At 33.2% G+C, this 15,200-nt stretch overlaps 1 protein-coding gene across 3 annotated transcripts in view; it reads left to right on the forward strand.

The window, feature by feature from the left end:
* Positions 1–15,200, forward strand: part of LOC126881333 (cholesterol transporter ABCA5-like) — a 230,361-nt gene that overhangs the window by 210,262 nt on the left and 4,899 nt on the right. For 2 of the 3 annotated variants that reach the window (XM_050645556.1, XM_050645555.1), the window contains 4 exons: positions 5,187–5,384; positions 9,348–9,716; positions 14,257–14,348; positions 14,501–14,739. In XM_050645556.1, the coding sequence (XP_050501513.1) occupies positions 5,187–5,384; positions 9,348–9,716; positions 14,257–14,348; positions 14,501–14,739 (898 nt within the window). The remainder of the gene's footprint in view (positions 1–5,186; positions 5,385–9,347; positions 9,717–14,256; positions 14,349–14,500; positions 14,740–15,200) is intronic. The other variant, XM_050645558.1, reaches the window with a different exon arrangement.

Below are 15,200 nucleotides of genomic sequence, written 5' to 3' on the forward strand. Positions count from 1 at the left end.
TTTGCAGATGATACCACTCTCATAAATACTGACATTAATCATCATAATTTGAAAATTAAAATAGATAGTGATACTCAGAAAGCAAAAAACTGGTTTTTGCATAATGGTCTGAAGCTAAATGAAGACAAAAATCAGAATTTGATGTTTAGTTCTGACCGGAAGTATGTCTTAGGAAATAGTGTTAAACTCTTAGGAATTTTCCTAGATGATAATTTGGACTGGAGTGCTCATACAGACTACTTAAGTTCTAAACTTGCTACAACTATATTTTTGATACGCAACTTAGTTTTTATGATCCCTAAAAGTACCCTTAAAATGATCTACTTTGCACTGTTCCATAGCCATTTAAAGTACGGAATAACTGTTTGGGGTGGCTCTTGTCACGCAGACAGAATTTTTAAGTTACAAAAGAAAGTAGTGAGGATACTTGCTGGAGCAGAGTATAGGGAACACTGTAAACCTTTATTTCAGAAGTTAGGTATTATGTCACTACCTTCACTCTATATATATGAGACGCTGATTGAAATTCATTCCAACAAAAGTAAGTTTAACATAAACTCCAACTTCCATGATCACCATACAAGATCGAGTAATGCTATTAGAGCACAACGTTTTAGGTTGACGAAAAGTATAAAAAACTCAACTGATGTTAGTTTGTACAATTTTTTGCCAGATGAAGTAAAAAGTCTTCATTTACAGTCGTTTAAAAATAAAATAAAATCACACTTTTTAAAACATTGTTTTTACACAAAGACAGAGTACTTAGGTACCGCTTATAATACATTATAATAAGTACACTAGTTTGGTCAGGGTTTTTTTGCCGATTATGACGATATTTCATGTTTTTAAGTTTATTTCATGTCTTTACGTTTTTACATAGTGTGTTAAATTTTTTGTTAGTACCTGTTTGTATATCTGTTCATTATAATTTATAATATTTATCTTTTAAATTTTGTCAAAATTTTATAATGTAGGTACGTACTCTTTTGACTTGTCAAAAACAAAAGAAATTTTGTATATTTGATGAAATAAATTCTATTCTATTCTATTCTATTCTATGGCATAGAGGGCTGAACACTCAAAACGAGGGATATAAACAGATTTGAAGCCTTCGAAATGTGGCTTTATCGCCGTATCCTAAAGATACCATGGACGGCGAAAGTCACAATTGTAGATGTCATTAAAAGAATTAACCAAGAACGCCAGCTTTTCGAAAACATCAAGAAAAGAAAAACGGCGTATTGGGGTCACATCATGTGAAACGAAAAATACCAGTTCCTGCAACTTATAATCCAGGGTAAAATTGAAGGCAATAGAGGAATAGGACGCAAGAACATGTTCTGGCTCCAAAACATAAGGCAATGGGCAGGTATTGACGACATACAATCTCTGATACACATTGCAAGAAACAGAGAGTTAATGGAAAGTGTGATCGCTAACATCCATTAGTGGCATTTGAAGAAGAAGAAGATTACTCACTAGTATTCCGTTAATTGATATGCCTTCATTGATGTCTTCTAGTGTCCCTTTAAACATTTCTTCTGAGCACATATTAAAAAATAGAGTGGATAGCACATATCCTTGTCAAACTTTTCTTGTTATTGAAATCTCTCTAGAGATTTTATTTACTTTATTTCTTTAATCTCATTCTTTATTTTTGTTGGTCTACTCGAATTATGTCTTTCTGATATTGGTATTTTGTAATGATTCTCACATCCTGATCATCTATTTCTGTGTTCCGTAATTATGTCTGCAAGCCTTCTGTGTTGTATTGTATCGAAGGCTTTCTCAAAGTTAACCATACAGATGAATACGTCACAGTTGACATCTCGACACAGTTCTACGAGTGTTTGTATAATAAGTAATGCCCCTCTAGTGCCAACGCTTTTATAAATCCCAATTGGTTTCCTGTTATGATATCGTCCAGTTTTTTTAGACACGTTTATTAATTACTTGCAAGAAAACATTTAAAACACGGTTCATTATATTGATCGTCCTATATTCCTCAAACTTCATTGCGTTGGGTTTTTGGGTATTGGGATTTGGGATGAACACAAATATTTGCGATTCTCTCGTAATTTCCCCTGTATAGTAAACCCATTTAATAATTAATTCTACTATTTATTATAGTATATTGGATTTGATAGAAAACGTCAATATTAGAAAGAGGTTATTATTGTTCTCTCATTACTTATTATTGTAATCATATTTGATTTTCTTAAAAATTGAGTTTTTTCATTGATTTTCTATATTGGCTCTTTTGTTATCGAGAATAGGTAAATTTATTTTTTGGTCAAATATGATTTTCCTTAATTTTATTAAATACTTTATTACTGATTTGAAATCCTTTCTAAAACTGTTTGCTTCCTTTATACAAGATGTCCCAAAAGTAGCGGAACGGTCGAATATTTCACGAAATAAACATCGGATCGAAAAACTGAAAAATATGTGTGCAATAATTTTCAAAAAATCCATTGAATGACACCAAACACGACCCCCCCCTTTACCCCCTGGAGGTGGAGTGGGGGGTAGCTTTAAAATCTTAAATGGAAACCCCCAGTTTTTATCACAGATTTAGATTTCTCACGTAAAATAAGTAACTTTTATTTGAGACGTTTCTTCGAATTATGGACAGATGGCGCTATAATCGGAAAGAAGGAAATATCGTAATACCATATAGTCCAGAGAGCCACTGCGCATCCGCTAGGAAAAATATTCTAATTCGGATTTTTTGCACAATCTTACTCAAAAAGGACCCCTTTTAACAAATTTGCATGTTGCCAGGACCTAAAGTTGGTCAAAAATTTTTTAAACGTTTTTTTTTTTGTTTTTTTCCTAAAATAATTTTTTTTGCATGGAACAAAATTTTTTTAGGTTTTTGGAACATTCCAAACAGAAGAGGTCTTTAGTGACTTTTCTCTAAAGTTGATAGTTTTTGACATATAAGCGATTAAAAATTGAAAAATTGCGAAATCGGCCATTTTTAACCCTCAAAAACTATGTGAAAAACTGAAAATTTGAATGTTGCCAAGGTAGGTAGATATTCTTTAAACATCGATTGATGAAATCCCGAAGAGTTTTTTGCAATACAATATCAAAAACCTATTTGTATTTTAATTGCCAATCAAGCGTGCGCGACACTATTTTCCACCGTTGCATGTGTATACAGTATGGTGCAAATGAAAGGAATAAATTCGATATTTCGTAAACCGGTGACTTTAAGAAAAAATCCCAAAACAGGTCGATTTTTATTTTTAGGTTATGATATTTTGGCATATATAGTATACTAGTGACGCCATCAATTCTCTATTCAGTAATATAAACATGTACATAATTATTTATACAGGGCGTCCAAAAAACTTTTATTAAATTAAATCATTTGGCAAATTGACAAAAAAATTAAATTATTGGACACCCTCTATAAATAATTATGTAAATGTGTTTATGAATAAATAAATAAATGTATGAAAATGTTTATATTACTGAATAGAGAATTGAAGAACATTTCAAATGAGCTAGCACACGACCCCTATTCTCATTTAAAAAAATCATCGATTACGTCATCACGCCCAGATGATGACGTCACTAGTATACCATATATGTCACAATATCATAACTTAAAAATAAAAATCGACCTGTTTCGGGATTTTTCCTTAAAGTCGCCGGTTTACGAAATATTTCTTTGAATTTATTCCTTTCATTTGCACCATACTGCATACACATGCAACGGTGGAAAATAGTGTCGCGCACGCTTGATTGGCAATTAAAACACAAAGGGGTTTTTGATATTGTATTGCAAAAAAATTCGGGATTTCATCAATCGATGTTTAAAGGATATCTGCGTACCTTGCCAACATTCAAATTTTCAGTTTTTCACATAGTTTTTGAGGGTTAAAAATGGCCTATTTCGCAATTTTTCAATTTTTAATCGCTTATATGTCAAAAACTATCAACTCTAGAGAAAAGTCACTAAAGACCTCTTTTGTTTGGAATGTTCCAAAAACCTAAAAAAATTTTGTTCCATGCAAAAAAAATTATTTTAGGAAAAAAACAAAAAAAAAAACGTTTAAAAAATTTTTGACCAACTTTAGGTCCTGGCAACATGCAAATTTGTTAAAAGGGGTCCTTTTTGAGTAAGATTGTACAAAAAATCCGAATTAGAATATTTTCCTAGCGGATGCGCAGTGGCTTTCTGGACTAATAGGTATATTATAGAAATGGTCTAATATCTCGAGAACTACACTTTCAAATGAAAAATCAACAAATACGTGTTTATTGTTTTTCAAATAGCTATTAACTAACACCAAAATGACTTTCCACCTCACCCCCTGGAGGTGAGGTGGGGTAACTAAAAAATCTTAAATAGGGACCCTAATTTTTTATTGCAGATGTGTATTCCTCATGAAAAAATAAGTAACATTTTTATTCGAAACATTTTTTAGAATTGTTGATAGATGGCGCTATAATCGGAAAAATACGATTTATTAGCGCCATCTATCAACAATTCTAAAAAATGTTTTGAAAAAATGTTACTTATTCTTTTATGAGGAATCCAAAACTGTAATATAAAACGGGGGTTTCTATTTAAGATTATAGAGTTACCCCCACCACACCTCCAAGGCGTGGGGAGGAAAGTCATTTTTGGTGTTATTCGATAGCTCTTTGAAAAAAAATAAACACGTATTTTTTGGTTTTTCATTTGGAAGTGTATTTCTCGAGATATTAGACCGTTTCTATAATATACCTATGGTGTCACGATATATCGTTATTTCCGATTATAGCGCCATCTATCCATAATTCGAAAAGATGTCTCGAATAAAAGTTATTTACTTTTACATAAGGAATCCAAATCTGCAAAAAAAACTGGGGGTTTCTATTTAATATTTTAAAGTTTCCTCCCACCCCCCCCCCCTGCAGGGGTTGGAGAGGTGGCTCGCGTTTGGTGTCGTTCGATAGATTTTTGAAAAATATTGAACAGGTATGTTTCAGTTTTCCGATCCGTTGTTCAATTCGCAAAATATTCGACCGTTCCACTACTTTTGGGACACCCTATATAACATTGAATTGGTTCTTGTTCTAAAAAATTTAAAGAACCGAAATAGCTATAAATTAAAATAATTTTTACATATTTTTAATACATGAAAGCTTTTATAAGAAAATAACTTTTAATCTTTTATATTTTTCAGAATCTACATAAGGTTTATCAAAAAGGTGTTAAATCTGGTATTTGCTCACGTTCTGCGGAAAGTCTGAAGGTCGCAATAAAGTCTATATCATTGGCAGTAGATTCGGCAGAAGTATTCGGACTTCTTGGACACAACGGTGCTGGAAAAACTACGGCAATGAAAATAATTACAGCTGAAGAGGCACCAACACGAGGACGGGTAAATATAATTTTTTTATTTATTTTACCTCAACCGGGGTATTTAGGGTTGTTAACATTTTCGTAAACGAAAAGTAGTATTTCGGAATAGGCTTGCACGATTGATAAAGATTTTGCTATGCGAGGGTCTTATGATGTTGCCGATATTATGGTGGTATTTACTTTATTGCCACACCTTCCGTTTTTCTGGAAATGTCATGAATTTTCTCATGGATTTATTTCAGATGGAACACACTATATATTTATTGCGTTTTGAGGTCCTTAAGAAATACTGCTCATTTTTTTTTGTAATGTTCCCTATACCTAAATGCCATAATTTCTGAGGTATTGCTACATTTATTAAAATAATTTGTTTTAAATAAATTATAAAAATAATTTTTTTCGGCCCGAGCAAATACTATTTTAGGTTTTTCGGATCATTCAGAATAAAATAGGTTTGTGGTAATTTTCCTCTAAAGTTAATCGTTTTCGAGTTATAAACAAATTAATACTAAAAAAAAGAAAAAATGACTATTTTAAAGTCTCAAAACCACAGGTAAAAAATATTTTTAAATTAATATCTTTAACTTTTAAGCTTTAATTCAATTTCAAACCTTCTTCTAAGAGCTCCCGATAAGAATTTTTGGCATGTTTTATTCTAAAACATTGTTTTTTTTTTAATTGTCAATGAAGCGTATATGAGATAACGGACGATCGGGCTTCATTAACAACTTTATTTTTTCTCTGATTCCGGCCTTGGCTTGGAACTAGAACCTTTAGCCACGTAATTGTATTAACTTATCACTAACTCAGGTGTAATGTGTAGTGTGTGTGTTGAGTAAGTGTCTTGTTACTTTGCAAAGTCGACGTCATTGTCTTTGCAAAGAGACGCTAATTGTATCCGAACGTCTGCGGTCCCTCCGGTTTGTTAACAACTAAAAACAATGTTTTAAAATGAAAAAATCTCACGGGTGCTTATCGGAAACTTATAGAATTAGGTTTGAACTTCAATTTAGGCACTTCGTAGTTTCAAAAGTAATATTTTGACTTGTGTTTGTGAGCCTTGAATATCGTCATTTATAATTTTTGTCAGTTTTAAATTGTTTATAACTCGAAAACGATCAACTTTAGAGAAAAGTTATCACAGACCTTTTTTTTTTCGAATGATCAAAAAACCCAAACTGGTATCTGCCTGGACCAAAAAATTTGATTTTTATAATTTGCTTAAAAAAAATGTTTTAATAAATGTAGAACTCCCAAATTATGGCATTTAGGTATATGGAACATTACATAAAAATAATCCAGCATTTCTTAGTGACTTCAAAGCGCAAAAAATATACAAGGTGGTCCATTTAAAATAAGAAAGTTCATAAGATTTCCAGAGGAATAGAAGATCTGACAACAATGTAAATACCACCACTATATCGGCCGCGTCACATGACCTTTATACACCAAAATCTATAAAAATCGTATAAGCCCTTTTTGAGATATATGAGGCGTTCCCTATATAAAACTCAGTAGGTACAAAAAATATCATATACAGGGTGTTTACTAAAGAATGGGTCATGATTTATCCTTAGATTCCTGATATTAAAATAGGTCGATTTAAGCTAACTTACCTTAGTACAAAAGTTGATAACAACCGAAATACAGGGTGTCAAATTTAAACTTTTATTTTATTTATTTTTAAATATTTCCTGACAGGCATGCGAAAATAACACGAAATTGGGTAAATGATTCTGGTATTGTACAATCTACTAAATTATGTTAAACAAAGGTTTCTGGCTACTACCAGAGGCGTACGACGGGGGAACGTGAATGTTTGACCCTTTCCAAATTCTACCCCACTGGCGGAATTGCTATTTTAGTGCAATTTTTTGATTCTCCAATACTTTCTATGTAAAAAACATACTCTTTATTCGTAACGATAAAGCCATTAGTTTTCGAGATATTGGAAGCTAAAAACGAAGGAGCATTTTACATTAATCAAAATAAGTGTGCCTTTTTATTTTAACTTCAAATATCCCGAAAACTAATAACTTCATGTCAATGAAGAGTATACTATTTGCATAGAAAGTATTGGAGAATCTAAAAATTATGCTAAAATAACAGTTTCATCAGTTGCGTAGTATTTGAGTCAACCATTCACTTGCCCCTGTCGTACGCCTCTGGTAGTAGTCAGAAACGATTATTTAATATTATTTAGTAGGGTGTACAGTGCCTACACTTTCTGCCAAGTATCACATGGATATGTCAAATGATTTTAAAGTATTCTTTTTTTTTAATAATTTATTCTTTATTTAAAACTTTAAGAACTATGTGTGCCCGGTACTATAAAACAAATTTGCGGCGTTCCAAGATTGCGGCTGTAATTTTAAATATTTTGTCGAGATATTTGACACACATATTCGTAATATAATAAAGAATGGCGGTACAGAGCCCAATTTCAGAAATATGTTAGTATGTGGAAATTACTCTATAACTAAAATATTGCAAAAAGGAGCCTGTACCGCCATTAAGAAAGGCAGAAAAATAAACTTTCTTCAAATAAACTTTTTTATCCCGTGCCTAGATTTTGTGTTACATTGGAACTACTAAAAATCGATTTTTTTATAACAAGACATCGAACGTCACTGACTTGGCAACATTTCGCGCCTATGTGTATAGAAAATTATTGTTTTTGATAGTATAAACGTCACTGTCAGTGTCGAATTACCGACGTACTATTGCCTCACTTTTTAAAGTTTGCACAACTTTCGCAATCTTGGACCGCCTTTGTTGCTACCTGTTGATCGCTACTGTTTGCTCTTAATCTGCTGTAATGTTAGATAAGAGGGATAAACCTGAGAAATTGATGTCAAACAGCTAAGTGAATCAGATGTTATAAAAGATTTGGCAAGTATTTTTTCAAGATTAAAGACATGGGTTTTATAGATTCGGGTTAGAACCTCCTGCGACGTTTTCCGATGCCCAGTTGCCACCGCGTCCTATCATTACAATCTTCTTCTCTCAATCCTCGTTCACTCATCGATTTTCTAACTCTAACGGAGTTAAAGTTAGAGTATTAATTAAGTATGTCAAATAATTCTGCTGTAAAAATACTCGTCTCAGAAGACAATTTGTAGATGGAATGTTCATGTGATATCAAAAAGGATGCTCCTACTCCATTTGTGGTATTAGAGGCGTCCGTGTAAAAAAAATTCATGCGTTCTGTCTGAGCCTGTTGATGACGTACTTGCGTCAGCAGGTGTCTGTAGTTTACTGAACGCTTATTTTCTTCAGTTCATTCTGTGCGTTTGTACTGTACATACAGTTAGTTGGCTTTATACAAGAGGTCAATGAGTACTTGAAAAATTGAAATAAAAGCTATGGGGCGAAAGAAACCCACAAATGAAAAAAAGGTTCGTGCTTCAACGTTAATTGAGAAAAGGGACTCTGTAATTACCTACTATTGGTGTTTCAAGAGATTCAATTTATAAATTGAAACAGTCGGATGCGTCGTAGACTTCTGGAACTGTTCCTGAAAGAAAACCTGGTTTTGGAGCTCTTAAAAAAACATCATCTAAGACTGACACCATCATCAGCCGTGTAGTAATGTTGAACCCTTCCATAAGTGCCACAGAATCCAAAATTAAATATCCTTATAAAGTATTAATTTGTAAAACTAAAATAATAATTATTCTGATTTAGGCATTTTATTCACTGTGTAAAGATTTTTTGCCGGCACTGTATAATGAGATAACAAAATTTTTGTATCGTGTGAGAACATGAAGAAAATGAGTTTTAGAAAAATTGGAGATCACGTTATTTTCGTTATAGCTATGCTGTATGTTTAAGGTTGCAAAGCGAAGAGGAAAAAAATATTTTTTTTTACATATTTAGTTGAGTATAAACTTAACCAAATATGTAATGCTATGTGAAGGTGTGGCATTATCATAAAATATACATAAATCATAAATAAATGATAACTGTAAATTTAATTTAGGTACAAATTGTTGGAAGAAACATAACCTCCAGCGCTAATACAGCATTCCAGTATTTGGGCTACTGTCCACAACATGATGCCCAATGGAAAAATATAACTGTGAAAGAACATCTAGAATTGTATTCTCACATAAGGGGTATTCCGAAGAATGAAATTAAAAGAACTGTTGACTTGTACTTAACGGGTCTTCAAATTCACGAACATAAAGATAAACAGGCTGAAAAATGTTCGGGAGGTACCAGAAGGAAGCTCAGTTATGCTATGGCTATGATTGGCAATCCGAAAATAGTTCTTCTCGATGAGCCTAGTACTGGAATGGACCCGCAAAGTAAAAGATTTTTATGGGATACTGTTTTAGCTAGTTTTAGGGTAAGCGATTTAATTTATATTATTAGGTATATTCTAACATGTAACGGGGGCTATTCAGAATTTTCGTTACGTTTTGATCGGTAGCCGTTAGGGGCGGGGCTGGCGTGGCCATCTTAACATCGTGGCGTTTCATCGTTCAGTAGCTGTCCAGCCTTGCAAGAACGAAGTCACTGTCTCTTTTCGTTATTTTACAACAGCTGTTTGAAATGTGTGCCGCGATCATAAACCCCGCCAATTGTGAGGTGCGATCGGTAATACAGTTCATGTTGGCTAAGAACAGAGATGTTCACAAAAAATTTAATAGTCATTTTAAACATGTAAAACATTAAAAAACACCTTAGGAATAAATGTCTAAAATATTCAGACAGTTAAAAAAGCCTGGCTATGAAAAAACTTCATTAGAAATCTTGCATTATTTTAAATTTCAAGAAAACGCTTCTGACGTCACCAGTCGTATACTCCAGCGCGCGCCATGTCCACAGAGTTATTCTTTGGGTACCTGTCTGACATTAGTTCAGGTCATTTTATTTTGTTCTCTTATGGTTTTATCAGGGCTAACGTGGAGTTTTGCGGTGAATTTGTTTAGTCTAAAGCATTTAAATTTGATAGACTGTTTTTAACGACATATTTTGGGTAGTACAAATAAATAAATAAAATTAAAATTTTTAAAATAGCCGATTCGCTTAACCTACCTACTGTACATGTAACAATGGTGTCTGATTTCTTGTCATCTTGTAAAGAAATAAATCAACCACAGAGTAGTGGAATGTTTATTTTAATAAGGTACAGGGTGAAGAGAAAAGATAGTGTGATTTTTAATTTCAAATATTTCATTCAAAGGAAACTTTTTTTTATTCTAACGGACTTTCGGCCCAGAGTAATAATGTAATGTTTAATTCTGCGTTGAAATTGTTCAAAAATATTTATTCGTTTTCGTAGGATTCGAAAAATTAATTCATTTAAATAGCATTTGCCCCAGATTTTGCCCTACTAATTTAAATGATGTGTAGTTTATAGTATCTGTCGGTAATAAATAGTCTACTTTATTACTATGTTATGGACACCAAATCTGTTAAACCACCAGACAAATTGAAAGATCATAAACTAGGTACTTTTATTTTTGTAAAAATTTTTTTGCTAACCCATTTCGTTGCCTGAATATTTAGAAACAGATATTTAGAAGTCCAAAATACGAAGTTTTCGACTGTAAGTATTAGGAATTTTTATAGTTTAGTTTTTTATAACCAAGCTAACTTAAATCTAAAATATATTGGGTGAAAATGAGTACTTAATTTAAAAACTCATTTTTTTAGAAAATACCCATAACAATAAAGAAGTGATCTTCGCAATAGAAAAGCTTGGTGTTTATTGATACATACTTCTTTTTTGCGTTTCTTTTTACGATTTAAATTAGCTGGAACTGTAATGCAAATCTTGTCAGAATTTTTTTTGAGACGTATTTACACACCAAGGAACAAAACACCACTTATTTGGTTTCATTTTTACTAATTAAATACGTAAAGAACTGCATACATTCAAATACACTTCGTAAATAAGTATACAAAACTAGTCGTCGATCAAAGACGATACACTGCTGACGTCACAGACCTTAGCCTTGCTGCAGGGTACCGTTTTTCTAGCCTCCAACAAAATCAACATTATGAACTCATTTATCTTAAAAAATATACATTTTTAAACAGTTTGATGATTGCTTTAGTTTTTATATACTAATTTAACTATATTTAAAAATTAGTGAACATCGCTATTGAAATTTATCGCGAAATTTTTGCTGTTAATGGGAACAATGTGATCACTGAAGGTGGAGTGCGTCAATGGTGCAATAACAAAAATGGCCGAACCAACGTGCACTATGAAGAATGAAGTTTACGGCCAAGCTTGAGACTGATGAACTTGTCTCTGCAATTCAAGTGGGAGGTGTTTCCTTATCCGCTGTATAGTCCGGATCTTGCACCTAGCGACTTCTACCTGTTCAGTCACAGAAATGAAGACTTGGCTTGCAACGAAGCGCTTTGATGACGATGCGCATCTACGAGACGCCGTTGAACACCTGGTTGAAGTCTCAGGTGGCAGAATTTTATGACAATTGTATTTCAAATCTAGTTCAACTCTATGATAAGTGCCTGAATTTGTTGGGATATTATGTAGAAAATAGTATTTGAATGACTCTTCCAAATGTACATAATAAAATCTTTTTCTTGTACTTGTTTTTTTTTATTCCAAAACGTAACATACTTTCTGGATAGCCTGTGTGTATTCAAACGTATAAAAAGATATAATCAGTATAAAAAACAATAACAATTTTAAAACAAATTTTAACGATTTTATAGTATATATCGTATAACTTTATTAAATAAGTATGTATGTATAAGCTATTCTACTTAGGCGCTCCGATAAGTACATAGCAATCAAAAGAAAAAAAAAGAAAATTTTGGAAAAGGGCTGTTATTTCTGATCATAGTCTCCTTTAAGGTCGAAAAACTTGATCCAGCGATGTGAAAAATACGTTTTCGGGAGTTCTGAAAAGTAGGCTTCTGTAGCGGTGATGAATGTCTGCCCGGCCAGTGACATAAGTTCGTAAATAAAAGGAGATCATACAGGACCAACTCTGTTCATCATACGGTGAATTGGACAGCAGTTCGTAGCCCAATTCGACCATAGCTACGGCGGAGGTGTGAGCCTATAGGTTGTAATAGTATGATGGAAGAGTACTTTTTCATCAATTGGATCTGTTTTTTATGCAATGCAGCATCAAATCGGCCCAATAATGCGGCATAGTGATTATTTTTTCCTTTCTCTGATCACATCTTGTGAATCCCAGAAAATGGTGGCCATCACCTTTCCAGCCGATTGGACAATTTTCGCCCTGTTTGAAGCACGTTCGCGCGACTGTATCTACTGTTCCTTCTTCACGTGGACACATGTTTCGTCGACAGTCATGAAACAACTTAGAAACTACTTTGGATTACGCTTTACCTAAGGCACGTAATGTTCCAAAATCGGTCGCTTTCGCGCATGACGTAGTAAAGATCCTTCTTCACGCAATATCTGAATGTAGTTTTATAGGAAAGACTTTTTAATTTTAAATTTTTAATATAATTTGGCTAATTTAATTATAGTAATTATAAAGAAATGATAAAGTTGTGTTATTATAATATTTAATAGTAAAAAATATTTTGTAGCTAATTTAATTTTATTGATTTTCGGGTAGTTATTTTAGCGAGGTTTTGAAACTGATATTTTAGAAAATTGTTATTTTGTTAACATACATATCCATTATGAAGCATTTTTTAATTATTATATATTTGTTTATTATACATACAGGTTGATCAAGTGGTACTCCAGAGTTCGATATTTCAGTTGTTTAAAGATACAAAAAAAGTACCTATTATCTACATAAAAATGGGTCGCTACAAATTTTTAAAATTATTTTCAAATATACACTTCTTAATTTGTTGATGATCACTTTGTAATTTAGGTACTCAAAATTTGTAGCTACCCAGACTTGAGTACAAACACCAAACACAAAAACAAACAAGTACAAGAAAGGAAATAAAACTATAAAGACACTAAGGAGTAAATGTTCTTAAACAAGTCTATACAAACTATAACACATTTATATACTATCCAAAAAAACTGAAAAAAATTGCTAAAAACAAGTTAATTATAAGAATTTTGCAAAATAATCCACATAATAGTAACTACCATTACAAATAATGACTCACAAGGATCTTTGCTACGTCATACGTTTGACCTCAGCTGTCAAATGTCATGCGAAAAATTGTACCATGAAACTTTATTGTACCATGCGCTTAAAAAGCCTCAGATACTGCTCTAAACTGCTCTGATCTAAATAAAAGCAAACGCGGCACCAATCGCGACGACAGGTATCTTATGGTCAAAATTGCATTCATTATGTGACAATATCGTCCGTGGAAGCAGTTTTCGAGGGACCTGGGGTGACTTATCAAATACCGACGTGTGACAATGTTGAAACAAGTTAAAGTCATTTTTGATGGTCAGCATCGAAGGAGAAGAGTCACCGTAGACCGAACACCGTATTCAAGCGCTCTTTGATTTCGTTGCGGGATTTCCCTTCCATAAATATGAGTCGAATCACCGACCGACATTTTTCTGTTTTCATTTTTCTAAAATCCCCAGAAATGCCTGCTTACACACGTGCTAAAAACAAAGCTGCTAGCCCGGTTCTGCTGAAATTTTGACATAGGCCGTATACAATAATTATTAATAACACGATAGATAGTAGATTTTTTTGCGATAATGGCGCCATCGGGCGGAGAGGCTAAGTACTTATTGGACCACTCGCGCTTATTTATAATAAAATATGGATAGTTGAATCATAGAATATCTTTTCTTCTATCCAACTGCTTGAGGGATAGGATTATCCTCATACATAACAAATATATCTTTCATTTTTTGTTTTGTTTTGTATTTCAATTTTTTGGTTATTTTTATTTTGTTTAATACTTTTTATTTAATATGCTTGGTGTTTACTTTTAAGGGTTCAAGGGGAGCTATTCTTACAACACACTCCATGGAAGAAGCTGATGCGTTATGTTCGAGAATTGGCATTATGGTAAATGGAGAACTTAGGTTAGTCTAAATATTCTTTAAATGGGTAATAGTATATATTAAAAAAACGCCATGCTGTTCAGTCACTACATGACAGTGCTGTTGTATTAGTACCTGATTGTTCAGAAAAAATTGGCTTTTTTACATATGTTTATTTTGTACATTATTTTTAGATGTCTAGGATCAAGTCAACATCTTAAAAATCTATATGGAGCTGGATACAATTTAGAAGTTAAATTGGCAACACAGCAGGGTACAGATTTACGCCAAAAATTAAAAGAATTAGAAAACTATGTGTTCCATCTTTTTCCCAATGCAGTATTACAGGAAACTTTTGGCGACAGGCTCATATTCAGCGTGCCACAACAAAGTGTTCCTTCCCTGGCCAATTGTTTTAGGAGTTTAGAGGACGGTAAGTTTTTAGTGATATTATCTTCATATTTTATTTGGGTAGCATTTACATTTTACTAAGATAAATACCTTGGTTAGAGTCAGTCACTCTAACCAAGGCAACAGCGTCGAAAATTCGGGTTACTCAAAGGCTTATGGAAAGATCCATGCTGGGTGTAACCCTACGGGATAACATAAGAAATGAAGATCTCAGACAAAGAACCGGTATCGCAGATGTTATAGAACGTATCACCAGGCTTAAATGGAACTGGGCAGGACACGTCGGCAGGCTGAAAGATTCAAGATGGACACGAAAGCTCTTGGAATGGAGGCCAAGAGAAGATAAACACAGTAGAGGAAGACCGCCTACACGATGGACAGATGATATCAGGCGGATTAGTAAAAACTGGCAACAATCAGCACAAAACCGTGAAGTGTGGAAATAATTGGGGGAGACCTATGTCCAGCAGTGGACGTGGATTG

This window comes from Diabrotica virgifera, chromosome 3, assembly GCF_917563875.1.
Source record: "Diabrotica virgifera virgifera chromosome 3, PGI_DIABVI_V3a".
Taxonomy (NCBI): Eukaryota; Metazoa; Arthropoda; class Insecta; order Coleoptera; family Chrysomelidae; genus Diabrotica; species Diabrotica virgifera.